Genomic DNA, 14487 nt, shown 5'->3' with positions numbered 1-14487 from the left:
ATCCTAGGCCTTGTTTGCTGAAGAAGTTGTTTACTAAACGTTGTACCTCTGGAACGGCAAGAATTCGAGGCGGAACAGTGCAGAGGTCAGAGTCCCTGTAGGACTATATGCACCCAGGGCTGTATTAAACAGGTTGATGCTGCAAGAGCCGGCTTCCCTATATCCACTTGGTTTTAATTCATATGGAATAATGAAATCTGAAAAGTGAGCTTTTGCTTCCACACTATAGGAATGGCCTATTCACCACGTACCAAAGTGGTGGCAACCAATGTCTCAATCATGACGCTCTGTTCTCCTTCCCAATCTTCTCAACCCTGTTTAAGGGAAGTGCTGGTATCAAACGAGGAATGGGGGGATTCAGTTTCCATTTAAAGGCAGACCTACCTAATTTGCACTTTCTCAAAACAGTATGTGAACTGAAAAGAAACAGCCATCCTTCAAAATTCACACTTCTCCAAATCTTACAGTGCACTCCTCCATTAAAATGTTTATACTGGAGAAAGTAATGTACAGTGGTACCTTGGGTTAAGTACTTAATTCGTTCCGGAGATCTGTACTTAACCTGAAACACCACTTTAGCTAATGGGGCCTCCTGCTGCTGCCGCGCCGCTGGAGCCCGATTTCTGTTCTCATCCTCAAGCAAAGTTCTTAACCTGAAGCACTATTTCTGCGTTAGCGGAGTCTGTAACCTGAAGCGTATGTAACCTGAGGTACCACTGTGCAACAAAACATAAAGAAAGTGCATTTTACTAGGAGAAATTGCTTTGCAAAAATGTGAATATTTGGAGAAAATTGCAGTAAAATGCTATTGAATTTTCATGAGGTTTCTTTTTCAAAAAAATATATGTGGAAATAAGGGGGATTTAATTTAAGGTTGAAAAAACTAGGATCTGGTCTGCGGAAACGCCATACCAATTCTTAAATTTGTCCATTACTACCTGGAAGTAAGACCCACTGGACTCAATTAGATTTACTTTTCAACAGATATGTATGCCCTGTCAGTTAATCAGAGAGCTGGTATACAAAAAAGAGAAAATCTTGAAGATAAGTGGAATCCTCCTATTAAGTTTGTAAAGAATATATATAATATAAATGGTTAATAATAATAATAATAATAATATATTTATACCCTGCCCATCTGGCTGGATTTGGGTGGCTCCCAGCATAACATTAAAAACATGATAAAACATCAAACATTGAAACCTCCCTAAACAGGGTTTCTTTCTTCTAAAAGTCAGGCAGTTGTTTATTTCCTTGACATCTGATGGGAGAATGTAATAGTGTTCTGTGTAGTAAGATATTAATATTTATAAGTGTTTATAATGTGTATATATTTGTTTGCTGTGATTATTGTATATTTTGAAATTTGATAAAGTTTGAATTTATTATTATTTTTTAAAGAGAGAAACAAGAAATGTCAGAGTCACCCCATCCTTTGTAACAAAGGAACTACACACACTCATTGTGTGGCCTCCTTGACCAAATCCCTTTGATTTTAGTATGACAAACCTTGAGGAATTGATCTTGGCAAACAGACCAGATTTGACAGAGTTTTAGATGTCCACCCTGTTCACATCTTACACTCATGATTTTTCTTCTCCCATAGCAGAGAATGCCAACAGGGGTGTACTATTTATTCTGCACCCTTCTTAAAGACATATATCTGATGTATTTAATCCTAGTTAATGTATCATTCATGGCTGTGAACACAGTGCTAACTGTGAATATTACAGAAAGTTCAGAGAGAAACATGAACACCAACAATGGCTAGATGTATATAACCACACACAGTGGGAGAGAGAGGTTCACATAAGAGCAGTGTTCTTTTTCTGGGGGGACGCAGAGGTACACATACCCCTAAACATTTTGTGAATCTTCATACTTTTGTCCATTTACTGTATTTATCTTCCCCGATTTGAACTATAAAATTGTGATTTTCTTGAGTCAAATTGAGAGAGAGAAAAGCACTGCAAAAGGAGTAGATGTGGTTCATTAAACATTAGCAACAGAAACAGACTTTAAAAACAGCAGGTGGTAAAATTATAAAAGATTACATCCAATCAAACATTTTTTAAAAAAACATGTAAAGTTTGGTTGAAATGGATAATCTGAAAATAAAAATATATCACTTGCTGCAGAAACATCCCTGGTAAACAGAAGGTTTGGGGTATGGGTCTCTGTGTATGTGTATGTGTGTGTGTGTGCGCGCGCGTGCGCAAGCACATGGGATGGACATTTCCACTGTTGACTCCTTTAACAAGCATTAGTCTGTCTGGGGGATGAGAAGGCTCCATTGAAGTAGCTTGGAAGCCAGGTCTCCTTCCCAGCTTCTTGCAGACTCAGAGGAAGGAAACACAGACTTGAGAAGAAGACAGAACCTCACTTAGGAACAATCCAGGAGGAGGCATCTGCAGGATTTTATTTTTAAGGAACAGTATTTCATTGGTAGTAACAACAACAAGAACAAAATCTTGTTAAAATGACAATATTCTCTCTACAAGAATAGCAAGCAAAAGAAAAGATCATCTGTTTGCTTGCAACACTTGTTGGTGGATGGTACTATTAATCTGTTGTCAGGAACAATCCTGCCCGACTGGCGGGGAGACAGGCTATGATCTAATAAGTGTCTTCCAGCATGAGATTCTATTATTCCTTTGTGTAGAGAGATGGCTCCCTTTGTCGCAGAGACCATTGAGAAGTGAGATAAATAAAAGTTGTCTGTTTTTTTTACCCTGTTTTTCCAATTCTTATTTTGCTGCACACAAACAAAAATATCTCAGTGCTAGCGCTTGGACCCTTGCTCATTCTGCCCACCAATCCTTGACAATTTCCCCCACATTAACCTCCTAGAGCTTCCCTTTCCTTCTAAGCTCATTTTTCACCATCCCAACCCCATTTCTCTTCTGTTCTGCACCCATGCTTTGCACCTATTTTCACCTTCACATCCATGTCCAGGTCTCCCCTCACCCTCCTTTTCTGCAATCAGCTCCTTACAAACAAACAAACCATCCCCCATGGTAACCTCCTGCACCACTGAGAGGAAAATCGTGGTTTTAAACAGCAACAGAGGTTGCCAATAACTCTCATGATCAGTAATGGATTGCCAACTTTTCAGCTAAACCCTGATGCTCTGTCTTGAATGGTGGCTTAATCTGCAGTAGGAAACAAGTGGTGTGTGTGACTGAATTTCCAAAAGTCTGTCCTGCTCTTCCTTGCTCCTGCTGTTCTTCCTTCCCAGAAGCAGAGTTAGACCCTGAACTTATGGGTGGTCCCACTTTAGCCAGCATTGCAAGGGATTGGACTAGGTGACCCTGGTGGTCCTTCCAACTTCTCTGATTCTCTGATTCACCTTTCTCTTCTTCCCACCCCCTCAGGTTCCCATATCCCTAAACCCTGCTTTGAGAAAGAACCCTGCTTTAAGATGTGCAGTTTTGCATTTAAACTCACTGAGATAACCACACACCCAGGAGTAGACAAATAAAACAGGGGTTGCTTCTGCTGGGATAATGCTAGATACATTTACTTGGAAATAAGCACAATTTTGTTTTAAAAGTAAAAAATTAAAAAATGTGCACCTGTAATCATGTGCATGTCTGGGCCAACTATAAAATACTTCTTAAAATAAGATGCTATGGCAACAAGCACCGAAGCTGGTGGCCCCACTCATATTGGCCAAGATGTTCATACTAAGTGTCGAAAATCTGCCACTATCTGAGTCAGCGCTTGTCTTCCCCTCTGTCAAAGGCTATGTATACATTATTGACTTAAAATGCAACAAGGTCACCCCCTCCGCGCCCCATGCTGCTTTTCAATTCATATTTGTATGTTGCTGCACATGCCCAAGTGGGGCAGAAATGTCTTCACCTGATGTGCTTTACCTGACTTGCCTCCCCATGCATGCCACACACACCCCTCCTGCCGCTGCAAACTCCTACTCAGTGAAGCTGCTATCTGTGCATGGGCTATGGTTGCCTGAAATGTACATACATCAGTTTAACTGCAAAGTGAATGTGACTTACATTTTCAAATCGGATGGAATCTGGTTTGACAGAAAATGCTGTATTTTTCAAGAAACTACAGGACAAATATGGATTGTGGCTAATGTCATGTGTACACAGCTTCAGAACACCAGTGGTTGGAGTGCACTGCAGCCAGAGTAAACGGTAATATGTACAGAGCCAAAGTTTAGGCTGAAAACTGAATGAAAGTAGCTTCTTGTTTGTTTTTTATGTCACTCACGCTGTAAAGTTCCATGTTCATTTGTTGTATAATAAATAGCTATCCATGCTCTGAAAAGCGTTTTTTGTTGTTGCTGAAGATCAAAGAATACGGTAGCCACTTAAGCACTGTTGCAGGGGAAAAGACTGAGGAGGAACTGCATCACAGCAAGGAGGACAAAAGGCGCCATTTAGCATCAAATTTGCCTATGTTAACTTATAGGTATCGATGCAATATCAGAAAATTTGCTATCATAATAGAAATGTGAGAATCTGATTATCACCAGGTATCTCACCTGTGACCAAGTGTTCTGTTTGCCCTCTCATTCTGCTGTATGGGTGCTGCTAACTTCAAAGCCCTCTTCTTAGGATTCTTATTCTTTAAACTGGACTTGCCCTGGACAACCCTTCAGACGGAGGACTGTCCTCTTATAACCTTCATAATAGAGGACTGTCCTCTGTAAGACACAAGTAAGACTCATGCTCACCCTAGATAAAAGTACACCAGTAAGGGCCTGCTGAACAGCTGGAAATCTTGGTAACCAGAATTTGAGGTAAAATAAACACCCTCTTAGAAATTGCCACCCACCCCCTGTCTCTGGGTCATCCAGACCTTTTTGGTTATTTTTTTACCCACTTATTTTTATTAGCTGGTTTGGAAAATCAGCAGTTATGTTGAGTTAACATCAGTTTCACTGGAGCTCACTTCTCTACTGTAATTATTTATCCTAAAGCAAAAGCAGTTCATTTTTCAGTTTCTACCAATGCAAAGCACTCCTATGCCCCCTATTGGTTCTTAAAAGACAGTTAGAAAAAGAAAAAGTTGGGAAAGAAATGAAATGGTCATAATAAAGATTTAATATTTTTAAAGATAGATTCAAGCACCCACTAATTTATGCCCACCAAGGGAAGTTTGGGATAGATTTGTTTTCTACTGTAATTTTACACGTTGCTGCATCCCCACTTAGCATTATAACAGAAAAAGGTGGTGGAATTTTCCATATCTGCAGGCAGATCTAGCTCTTTGGAATTTAAAAGATAAAAGATAAAAGGGAGATATTGTATGAGCCGCTAAAGAGTTGTGGACGCCGAAATAACATATTGCTCAGTCTTCCTACAAAGGTCCTGGACATTCAGCTGAGGCCCAGTAGAAGTTTGTCGCTATACATTTTGTGTGGCAATAGGTGACCAGGAGTGTAATTTCATGCACATTTATATATGTGTTACATTTACATACCACCTTCCTCTGAGGAGCGAAAGACAGCACACTTGGTTCCTTCTCTTTCCTTTTTATCCTCACAACAGCCCTGCGAGGTGAAATTCGGCGGAGAGAGGAAGCGACGGGCTCACTCAGAGTAAAAAAGCCTCATGCCGCACACGGTCGACTAAGGATGAGACTGAACGCCCTACATTTAGGCACATTCCTCTTCAAAGGATCCCGAGAACTTTATAGTTTCCCACGTGCTGGGAACTGCAGCACTTTAGGTGGTAAGCTACAGTTCCCAGGATTCTTTGTATATGTGTGTTTCTTTTTAATGCATGGTTTGCCAACATTTGGCGCTCCAGATGTGGCTGGGCTCCAGTTCCCATCAGCCCAGCCAACACCGCCAATGGGCAGCGATTATGGCAGCTGCTGTCCAGCAACGCCTGGAGGGCCGCAGACTCACCACCCTCGCCCTAACCACTATGCCAGACTGCCTTTCTGGAGTGAAGCTGGTGGATCCTGCAATGCTAAGCAGCAGGAAAAGCACGTGGCGGAGGGGGCGGGAGAAAGAGTTACGCTAAACCGGAACACGGGGGGGGGAAGAGCCCAAATGCAGCGGAAGGCCTGTCATTCGTCGCCATGGCGACAGGCGGCCGGAAGTTCTGGCCGACGCATGAAGCTACCCGTTTGCCAGAATCTCTTCCTAGAGCGGTGCCGCTCTAGGCCTCGGCAACTCTATGGCGGAACTAATTTCTTCCTCGGAGACCGCGCTTCCGTTTCCGCCTACCTGTCTCGCCGTCTCCTGGGTCCGTCTTGACTGTTCGCGCTTCTCTTCCAGCCAACCCCTGTGCGTGCTTCCTCCAGAGGAGCAGGTTGCCCCTAAGGCGAGCCTGGCCTCTCACTTCTCTACCTCAGTCCTCCAGGGACGTCGCCCACATGGCTACTACATCTGTGGTAAGAGTGGAAGCTGAGGAGGTAGCGCGGGGCAGTGGTTAGAGTGTCGGCCCCTGAGACGGAGGACGTGGGTTCAGGTCGCCCTGCCGCGTAGCTCTTAGGGAGGCCTAGCCTCTGCCTGCCTACCCGGGTTCGTTGTGTTGATAAGCGAGGGAGGGACACATGCGACATCCTAAGTGGAGGGCCGGCCCATGAGGCAATGTGAGGCCACCTCCTCGGTCGAAAGAACCGGCTTCCAAGGAATGTATTGCCAGGCTTCCGCTGCTGTCGGATCCTTGGAGGTTGCTTTGTTCAAGAGTTTCAGCTGTTAGGCCACTGGGAGAGATCGGGCCACTAGTGTGCTCTCTTTCCCTCTCAGCCTAACCTTACAGGCTTCTTATGTGAATGGAATGGGGAGGGATGGAACAAACAAGTATGTGGTCCTAGGTGACCATCACGGAAGAAGGGCCCACTACAAAGTTCATGGTGCAGGAGCACATTCCCCCCCCCCCCCAAGAAACAATCCCTTTGCCTTTCTCCTAGGACATAGCTGAAGGCATAACTTCACTGTTGCTTCTCTTCCTCTGTTTATGCTGATACTGTCTGGGACTGTTTCATGTAATTATGGTCGACAAAATCATAGTCATAGGTGATTTCTGCCAGTCACTTATATAAAGTTGTATGGCTTTGGGGCAGGGATTACAACAAAGCAAAACTATGGAAGAGATTTCCATCCATTAGCCATACTAACTCTTGTATGTCACAAAAAGGAAATCAATTAGAACTTTACAAAATGGAGTTCCCTTCTCTGCATCTGACATCTTTACCTTACTGTTGACACTCTTCAAAAATGGTTTCATTGAGCTGTGTTTTTATGTTTAGAACTTTAAAACCTATGTGGATCAAGCTTGCAGAGCTGCTGAAGAATTTGCAAATATTTACTATGAAACCATGGATAAAAGGAGACGGGTATGTAGATTCCCAACAGCTTTTGTGTTTGGTGTGGGGTTTGGTTTTTTTTAGAAGAATTATTTACTGCATTTCACAAAGTATATATCTGAGTTCTGATGTTGTATGTGCTGATATTATTCATGCTAATATACATATATGTAAATGCTGAGATTATTAGATCATTCCATGTTGTCATGGACACAGCCTTCAAACACATGTCATTTGTTTCTATCTCTTAACAGCTTGATCCTCTGTATGTTTACTCAAAAATATGTTCAGTGGGAGTTTACTCTGTGAGAATATCTGTAAAGGACTGCATCCAAAGGCTACAATCCTATACCACTTGCCTGTAAGTCCTATTGAATGCAGTGGTGTTTAAATAGACATGTATAGGATTGTGTTATAAATAGTGCAAACAGGTACATGGAAGTGTAGAAGCAATGACTGAGCAGTTCCAGTTAGTTGACCTGAAATGGTAGCTACTTAACCTGAGTGTTTCTCCCTTTGAATTCAGTGGGGCTCACCTTTCTGTAGATGTAGAACCAAAGAATTGGAAGGGACTTTGGAAGCCAAGTCCCAGCTCAGTGTAGGATTTGCAATGCAGGGTGCAACTTCTTGCATCCCTAACAGATGGCTGTCCAACCCCTGCTTACACACCTCCAGCAAAGGAGACTCCTGAAACAGTCTATTTCACTGTTAAAACAGTTCTTAATGTTAGGTTGTTTCTCTTACTGTTTTAGCAGGTGCATCATGCTGCTTGCTCATACTTAGAACGTGATCAGCTAAGATACTTAGTTCCTTTTCCAGTGTACTGCTGCCAAGCAAGGTCTCCCACATCCTATACTTGGTGCTTTGATTTGGGTGTGTTAATTACAAGACTTTAATGCATCTCTGTGCATTTTGTGGGGGGACTTCTTTAAAAAGCCTTTCAGATTTAAAAAAAATAAAAAAACCCTAAAGGAAAGGCGAAATTGTAAATACTGTATCTGGATGCAGCAACCTATATAGGAAGGGGTGCTGTAATTAAAGCACAGTTTCCCTTTGGAGTTCATGTAATGCTTCCTAATGTTTCTCAGGTGTTGACCAAACTCTACCTGGACAAAGCGACCCTGGTTTGGAATGGGAATGCAGTATCTGGGCAAGCAGCACTTGCAGAATTCTTTGAAATGTTGCCTTCAAGTGATTTTCAAGTTACCACATTTGATTGCCAGCCTGTTCATGGTAAGATGCCTTGTCAAACAGTGTAGCCCACAAATCAGGGAAGATAGCTTGATTCTAAATATGTAAGCAGAATTATTTAACCTTTTCACATTATGTAACTTGCAATCATCCCAGTTTCAGAAATTTCAGTTGTTTCTTTGCGTTTCTGAATTATGTGGTTAAATTATGTCTACCCAATCTGTTCTTCTGATGTTTCTGCATATTCTTCCAAAAAATTGTAGAAATGGAAAAGCATTCATAGTGTCCCTGATGGTCTTTTGGAAAAGTTTGCGAGGAGCAGCTTTGTTCCTATTTGTACTGATCTTCGTAGCTCAAGCAGAAAACTAGTGCAAAAAGTGTGACAACATGCTTTAAAAACGTGCTTATTAAATATTTTTTGTGATACAAAACAAACAAATAAACAAGGAAAAGTACATATAGTGTCTCCACTTTCAACTCATAGAGTCTTTTTCACAGTTTGCTTACGTTCGGTATGAGACACTATTGTCACAGACTTAGGGGGAACAGGGGAGAAAAAGAAGGAGGGAGAGGGTTGGGGGGATAGTGGTCTTTTCATTCTATTGTGCAATATTTTTGTGTCAGCATTTCATGGGGAGGTCCTTTATTTATATAGTTATTGATTTTTATTGGCATTGTGAGAGATTGGAGAGTCCAGAGCTTGGTTGGTTGCATTCAGTTGGCTGCAGTATGGTTTGTTTGTATGTGTGTGGAAGGGTGGTATTGTGTCAGATTGGCCATATTGATTTGTATGCTGTTGTTGGGAACAAGTCATTGTCTTGTTGGACAGTATGCTTTTTAGAACATCATTTCCTATCCCACCTTAAAGGATGCTGGACAGGATAGAGCAAAATCCTATGAACTGTAGAAAGATTGCTGGTGTGGATATAACCTGAATATAATTGTTTTTAGAAGCCTTAAGGTTTAATTTGAGTTTCCTGTAAGTCACCTCTTTGGACAGTCCTTTGCCCAAGTTATTTCATATTTTTAATTTTTAAAATTACATTTCTATACTGTCTTTCATCTGAGGGTCACGGGGCGGTTTACAATGTTAGCATCCATCTGTCTAGGGAGATAATTGAAGAGCTCACCTTTGGCTGTAGAGTCCAGTAGGGCAGATGAAGACGTTTGGTTTTGCTGCTGCAGGTGCACCGTGGCATTTCTTCTCTTTGTGCTCCTTTCAGTGGTCATTCATCCTCTGGTCACTGCTGTGGACACACAGCCTGACTGTCTGTCTCCAGGCATTGCAATTGTCTGTAAGGGATTGCCATACAGCGGCAATCCCAGCCTCCATGTCATATTTGCAGACATCTTTGTGACACAGAGTTGGTCTGCCAGCAGGCCTAGTCCATGAAGCCAGCTCCACTTGCAGCACATCCTTAGGGATCCTGCCATCTTCCATTCTGTGTACATGACTAAACTAGTGTGGATGTTTCTGAAACAGAAATGTGAACATGCAAGGAATGTGGGCTTGGGAGAGCACATCTTTGTTTGAGACTCTGCCTTGCCATGTGGTGCCCAAAATGTTCCTGATGCAGCACAAGTGAAAGGCATTGGGGCTTTGCTCCTAGCAGGTGTAAGTTGCCCATGACTCACTTCTATAAAACAAGTATGCATAGCATAGTAACAAGCAAAACATAGTCAGGATGGCGAAAAATAGCACTGAAATTATTGCTATTTTTGTAGATTCTGTTTTCATGTTTCATTTTTGTATTTTATGGTTTTAATTTTTACTTCTAAACTATCAACAGAAGTATTGTTATTGGATATATACATATTGAAAATGAAATAACAAATAATGGGGGGGGGGGAGGAGTTTGCTAGTTGGCAAGTTAGAGAAGAGGCATACCTCAGTGGCAGAGCATCTGCTTTGCACACCGAAGGTCCCGGATTCAGCCTCCAGCCTCTCAAGATGGTACTAGGATAGACTCCCTGTCTGAAATCCTGGAGAGATGCTGCCACTCAGTGTAGACAACACTGAGCTAGGTGGACAATATTTTGACTTGGTAGAAGCTGCTTTCTAGACACTCATAGAACATTGTAAAGTGTCACCTTGGACTAAACCATTGGTGGGTAAGTTGTGGTACCAATGACTCTCTCGCCATCCCTTACTTTTGGCTATGCTGGGAAATGAGAGTCCAACAATACATGGAGGGCCACAGGTTAGCCATCCTAGGGTTAAACAGTATAATAACAAGATGAACTTACTAATACTTACTGAACTTCACACACATATGCATACCTGTTTCATGATTGCACTGCAAGCTTCTATAATACTGACTGTATTGTTTGTTGCATTTTACAGGTATTTTAGTTAGAAAGCGGAGGAAGAAGCAATAACTTTGAAATGCTTGATAGAAATTCTGTATAAAAGTAGGCTTGTGATATACTGGCATGCCTTAATATCTTCTGTTCTGTTTCTTTCTTTAGAGCAAGCCACTCTGAACCATAACACCATCCTTGTTGTGACATGTGGGTCTGTCAAATTTGATGGGAGCAAGCAGCAGTACTTCAATCAGAACTTCTTGTTAACAGCACAAACCACAAACAACAACACAGTGTGGAAGATTGCGAGTGACTGCTTCCGCTTCCAGGACTGCCCTAATTAGTGGGGAGCAGCAGTTGGCTACACTTCCTCTGGACAAGATAATTGACTTTCAGGATGGTCGTACTCTGGATGTGAGAAAGTACCTTCTCTTTGAAAGAAACTTCCTCTTGCCAGGAATTACCAACTTCAGAACAGCAAAAATCAAACGTACTTATTTAAGAATGCTGTCTGTGGCTTTGGTATTTAAATCAATATAGGAAAATACAGTACTGTTATGGTTTACTTGCATTGATGAATCATTCATACACATTGTATTCAGGCACTATCTGTCACAAGTTGTATTTGTTTTGGTGAGAAATTAAAATAGCTGTAACAACAAGGTGAGGATGCAGATCCTGACCAACTTGAAGTCTTCCTAGAATTTGAAAATCTTGGTGCAAATAAGTACAGCTGGGAGAAGATTGTGTGAAGGAGAATGATAATTGTCTCTGGGCTTCCATGTATTTCTAGTAAAAGAAGCTATTGGAGAGATATTAGGAAGACCTCAACACCCCAAGGCTATTTTTTTTAGCTGCTTTGGAATTGCTTTTGATACACTATGTTGCTTTGTGCTGTTTTATCTATGATTTGTTGAGTTTGTATGTAACCATTTTACTGGCTACATAAAAAAAAATATTTTCTAAAAAAGGGGGGGGGGGTTTGGAAGAGAGATTTTGACTCTTTTGTAGCAGAGTTACGCCCAATGGTGATTGCTCCAAGCATATTAAAACTTGGTTACATTTTGCATCTACCCTCATCCACCTTTAAATATAGGTTCCCCATGAAAATACTTGAGCTGGAATACATCATAGACACTTAGCTTTGCAATAATAAAACCACTTGCATCCACCAGGATCTTAACTCCGCTGTTACAGCAGAGGTGACCAAGGAGTATCCAGAGCACTGTCTAGTCCTGTTGTGTTGGATGAGTTTCAGCTGGTAAGGATCGAGAATGTGGACAAGGTGCTTGGATTGATCAGGACGGCCATTTGCATTCTGGACCTTAGTTCATCTTGGCTGATAAAAACTAGCAGGGAGGGGCCACGTGGCTGGACCAGGGAGGTGATTAATGTCTCCTTGCAAGAGAGGGTGGTCCCTGCCTGCTTGAAGGAGGCCACTCCTTAAGAAAGCCACTCCTTAAGAAACCCTCACTGAACTCGGAAAATCTAAGGACTCAGAAAAACTGTTGGCCAGTTCCTAATCTCCCCATAGGCAAGGCCCTGAAGTGGGTGGCCACAGATCAGATCCAGGTGCTCTTGGAGGAAACTGATTTTCTGTATACATTTCAATTGGGATTTAGGCCCAGTTTTGTCATAGGAACTGTTTTGGTCACCCTGTATGATGACCACTGTTAGGAGAGAGACGGAAAATGTCTCCTTGTTAATTCTTGACCTCATGGTATCCTGGAGCAGCTATCCAAATTGTTGGAATATTCTGTTCCACCTTAAGGAACAGGCATGATTGTTGTGTGTCACATATCTGTTTACACTCCAGCACAGTATGCTGGAAACTTCCGTTTGTGTATTGCTTTTGCTTTAGTTTTCTTGCTTTGGACACGAAGGAGATTAGACATGTTTCCTTTTGTCCTGATGTACGCTGAATAAACTGCTTGTAAATATGCTCACACAACAACTCCTGCCTCTTCTGTTTGTGCGGCGTTTACTCTGCTGAGTAGCGTGCCCTAGCTTCTGAAGCTCGGGTCGGAGATTCATGCTGCACCAAGGACTGGAGTTCACCCAGTACACTGGCCGGTGCATGCCAACACAAATTGGGGGTGGGTGGCACTGCTTTGTGGTGGTTCCAGTTGTACTTGTGTGGTCGTTTCCAGGGAGTGATGCTTGGGAAGTTCTTCACCTTGGAGCCTTCAGTGTGGGGTTTCTCAGGGTTCAGTTTTATCCCCCATGCTGTTTAACATCTACATGAAACTCCGGAGTACGTCGCCAGTAACCAAGCTCAGCATACTGCCTTTACACCTGCCGGTGAGGCAGTGGTTGTACTTGACCATTGTCTTGCCTCAGTAACAGACTGGGTAAGAGCCAACAAACTGAAGCTCAATCCAGGTAAGACTGAAGCACTGTTAGTAGGAGGTACCCTAGACTGGATGGATGTGAGGTTGCCTCAGAAGCAGTAAAAATAGATTTTTATGGTTTTGGGGGTGAAAATGTTGGAGAATTCTTGTCTCATGCTACTGCCATACCCTCACTGTAGGGGTTCATTAGCACATGGGTGTAGGTGGGTGTCATCCTTTGGCCTCTATATATTGAAAACACATAAGGCTATTTCACTGGGTCACACAAGTTAGCTATCCCTCTTGATGATGCCACAAACGCCAGCCACATGGTGGTTTGTGTGAATGAGTCCTATATGAGTATCTGCATACTCATTTTGGGCTCCACACAAGGTAGAACCCTAGGCCAATTGGGTTTTCTTATCATGTGGAATTGTACTTGTGTGTGTTTGATGGTACAAATGTGTGGGGCCCTTTGAGTTTGGGTGTAACCTTCAACGCCTCCCTCTCCATGGAGGCGCAGGGTGCAGCTACTGCAAAGGCGGCATTTTTCCATCTCCGCTGTATCAAACAGTTGGTTACCTTTCTCGCCCTGATTTGGCCACAGTGATCCATGTGACAGTCACCTCCTGGCTTGATTACTGTAACTCGCTCTACGCAGGGCTGCACTTGAAGTTGTTCCAGAAACTTCAGCAGATGCAGAAAGCTGCGGTGAGGCTCTACGGGGTCCTTGCTCCAGGACCACATTCACCCAGTGCTTTTCCAGCTGCACTGGCTCCCGGTGGAGTACAGGGTCAGGTTTAAGGTGCTGGTTTTGACCTTTAAAGCCCTTTATGGCCTAGGACGCTCGTACCTATTTGACCACCTCTCCTGGTATGCCCCACGGTGGACCTTAAGGTCTATAAATAGCAACACCCTAGAGGTCCCGGGCCCTAAGGAAGTCAGATTAGCCTCAACCAGGGCCAGGGCCTTTTCAACACTGGCTCCGGCCTGGTGGAATGCTCTATCTCATGAGACCAGGGGCCTGCGGGATCTGATTTCTTTTTGCAGGGCCTGTAAGACAGAGCTGTTCTGCCTGGCCTTTAGCTTGGAATCAGCCTGATCCCCCCTTTCCTTTTCCTTTCTGTGATGGAACCCCTATTTGGGGACTTCCTGGCTTTTTTCTGGCCGACATAGGACCAGTCTGGATAGTTGGCCTTGGTGAAGATTTGACGTTTTCTCCCCAAAACAGTTTTTGATCTGGGCTTCCACTGAAATGAGGCTGCATTTTAAGTTGTATTTTAATCCTGTTTTTAACTTGTATTTTACCGTATTTTTCGCTCTATAAGACGCACCAGACCACAAGACGCACCTAGTTTTTGGAGGAGGA

At 42.8% G+C, this 14487-nt stretch overlaps 1 protein-coding gene across 2 annotated transcripts; it reads left to right on the top strand.

Annotated features, from left to right (window-relative positions):
* The first annotated feature begins 6207 nt into the window (after positions 1-6207).
* NXT2 (nuclear transport factor 2 like export factor 2) lies at positions 6208-12742 on the top strand. 2 transcript variants are annotated; one of them, XM_083722643.1, is made up of 5 exons: positions 6221-6375; positions 7237-7323; positions 7548-7654; positions 8382-8526; positions 10954-12742. In XM_083722643.1, the coding sequence occupies exons 3-5, from the start codon at positions 7577-7579 to the stop codon at positions 11130-11132; spliced, it is 402 nt and encodes a 133-aa protein (XP_083578769.1). In that variant the 5' UTR covers positions 6221-6375; positions 7237-7323; positions 7548-7576; the 3' UTR covers positions 11133-12742. The 2 variants fall into 2 exon arrangements, with proteins under 2 accessions (XP_083578768.1, XP_083578769.1); XM_083722642.1 differs by lacking the exon at positions 7548-7654 and having other exon boundaries at positions 6208-6375.
* The last annotated feature ends 1745 nt before the right edge of the window (positions 12743-14487 follow it).

The sequence above is a fragment of the Podarcis gaigeae genome (genome assembly GCF_964106915.1).
Source record: "Podarcis gaigeae genome assembly, chromosome: Z".
Classification (NCBI taxonomy): Eukaryota; Metazoa; Chordata; class Lepidosauria; order Squamata; family Lacertidae; genus Podarcis; species Podarcis gaigeae.
Note: the sequence above shows the minus strand (reverse complement) of the source record. Positions and strands in the feature narration are given on the sequence as shown.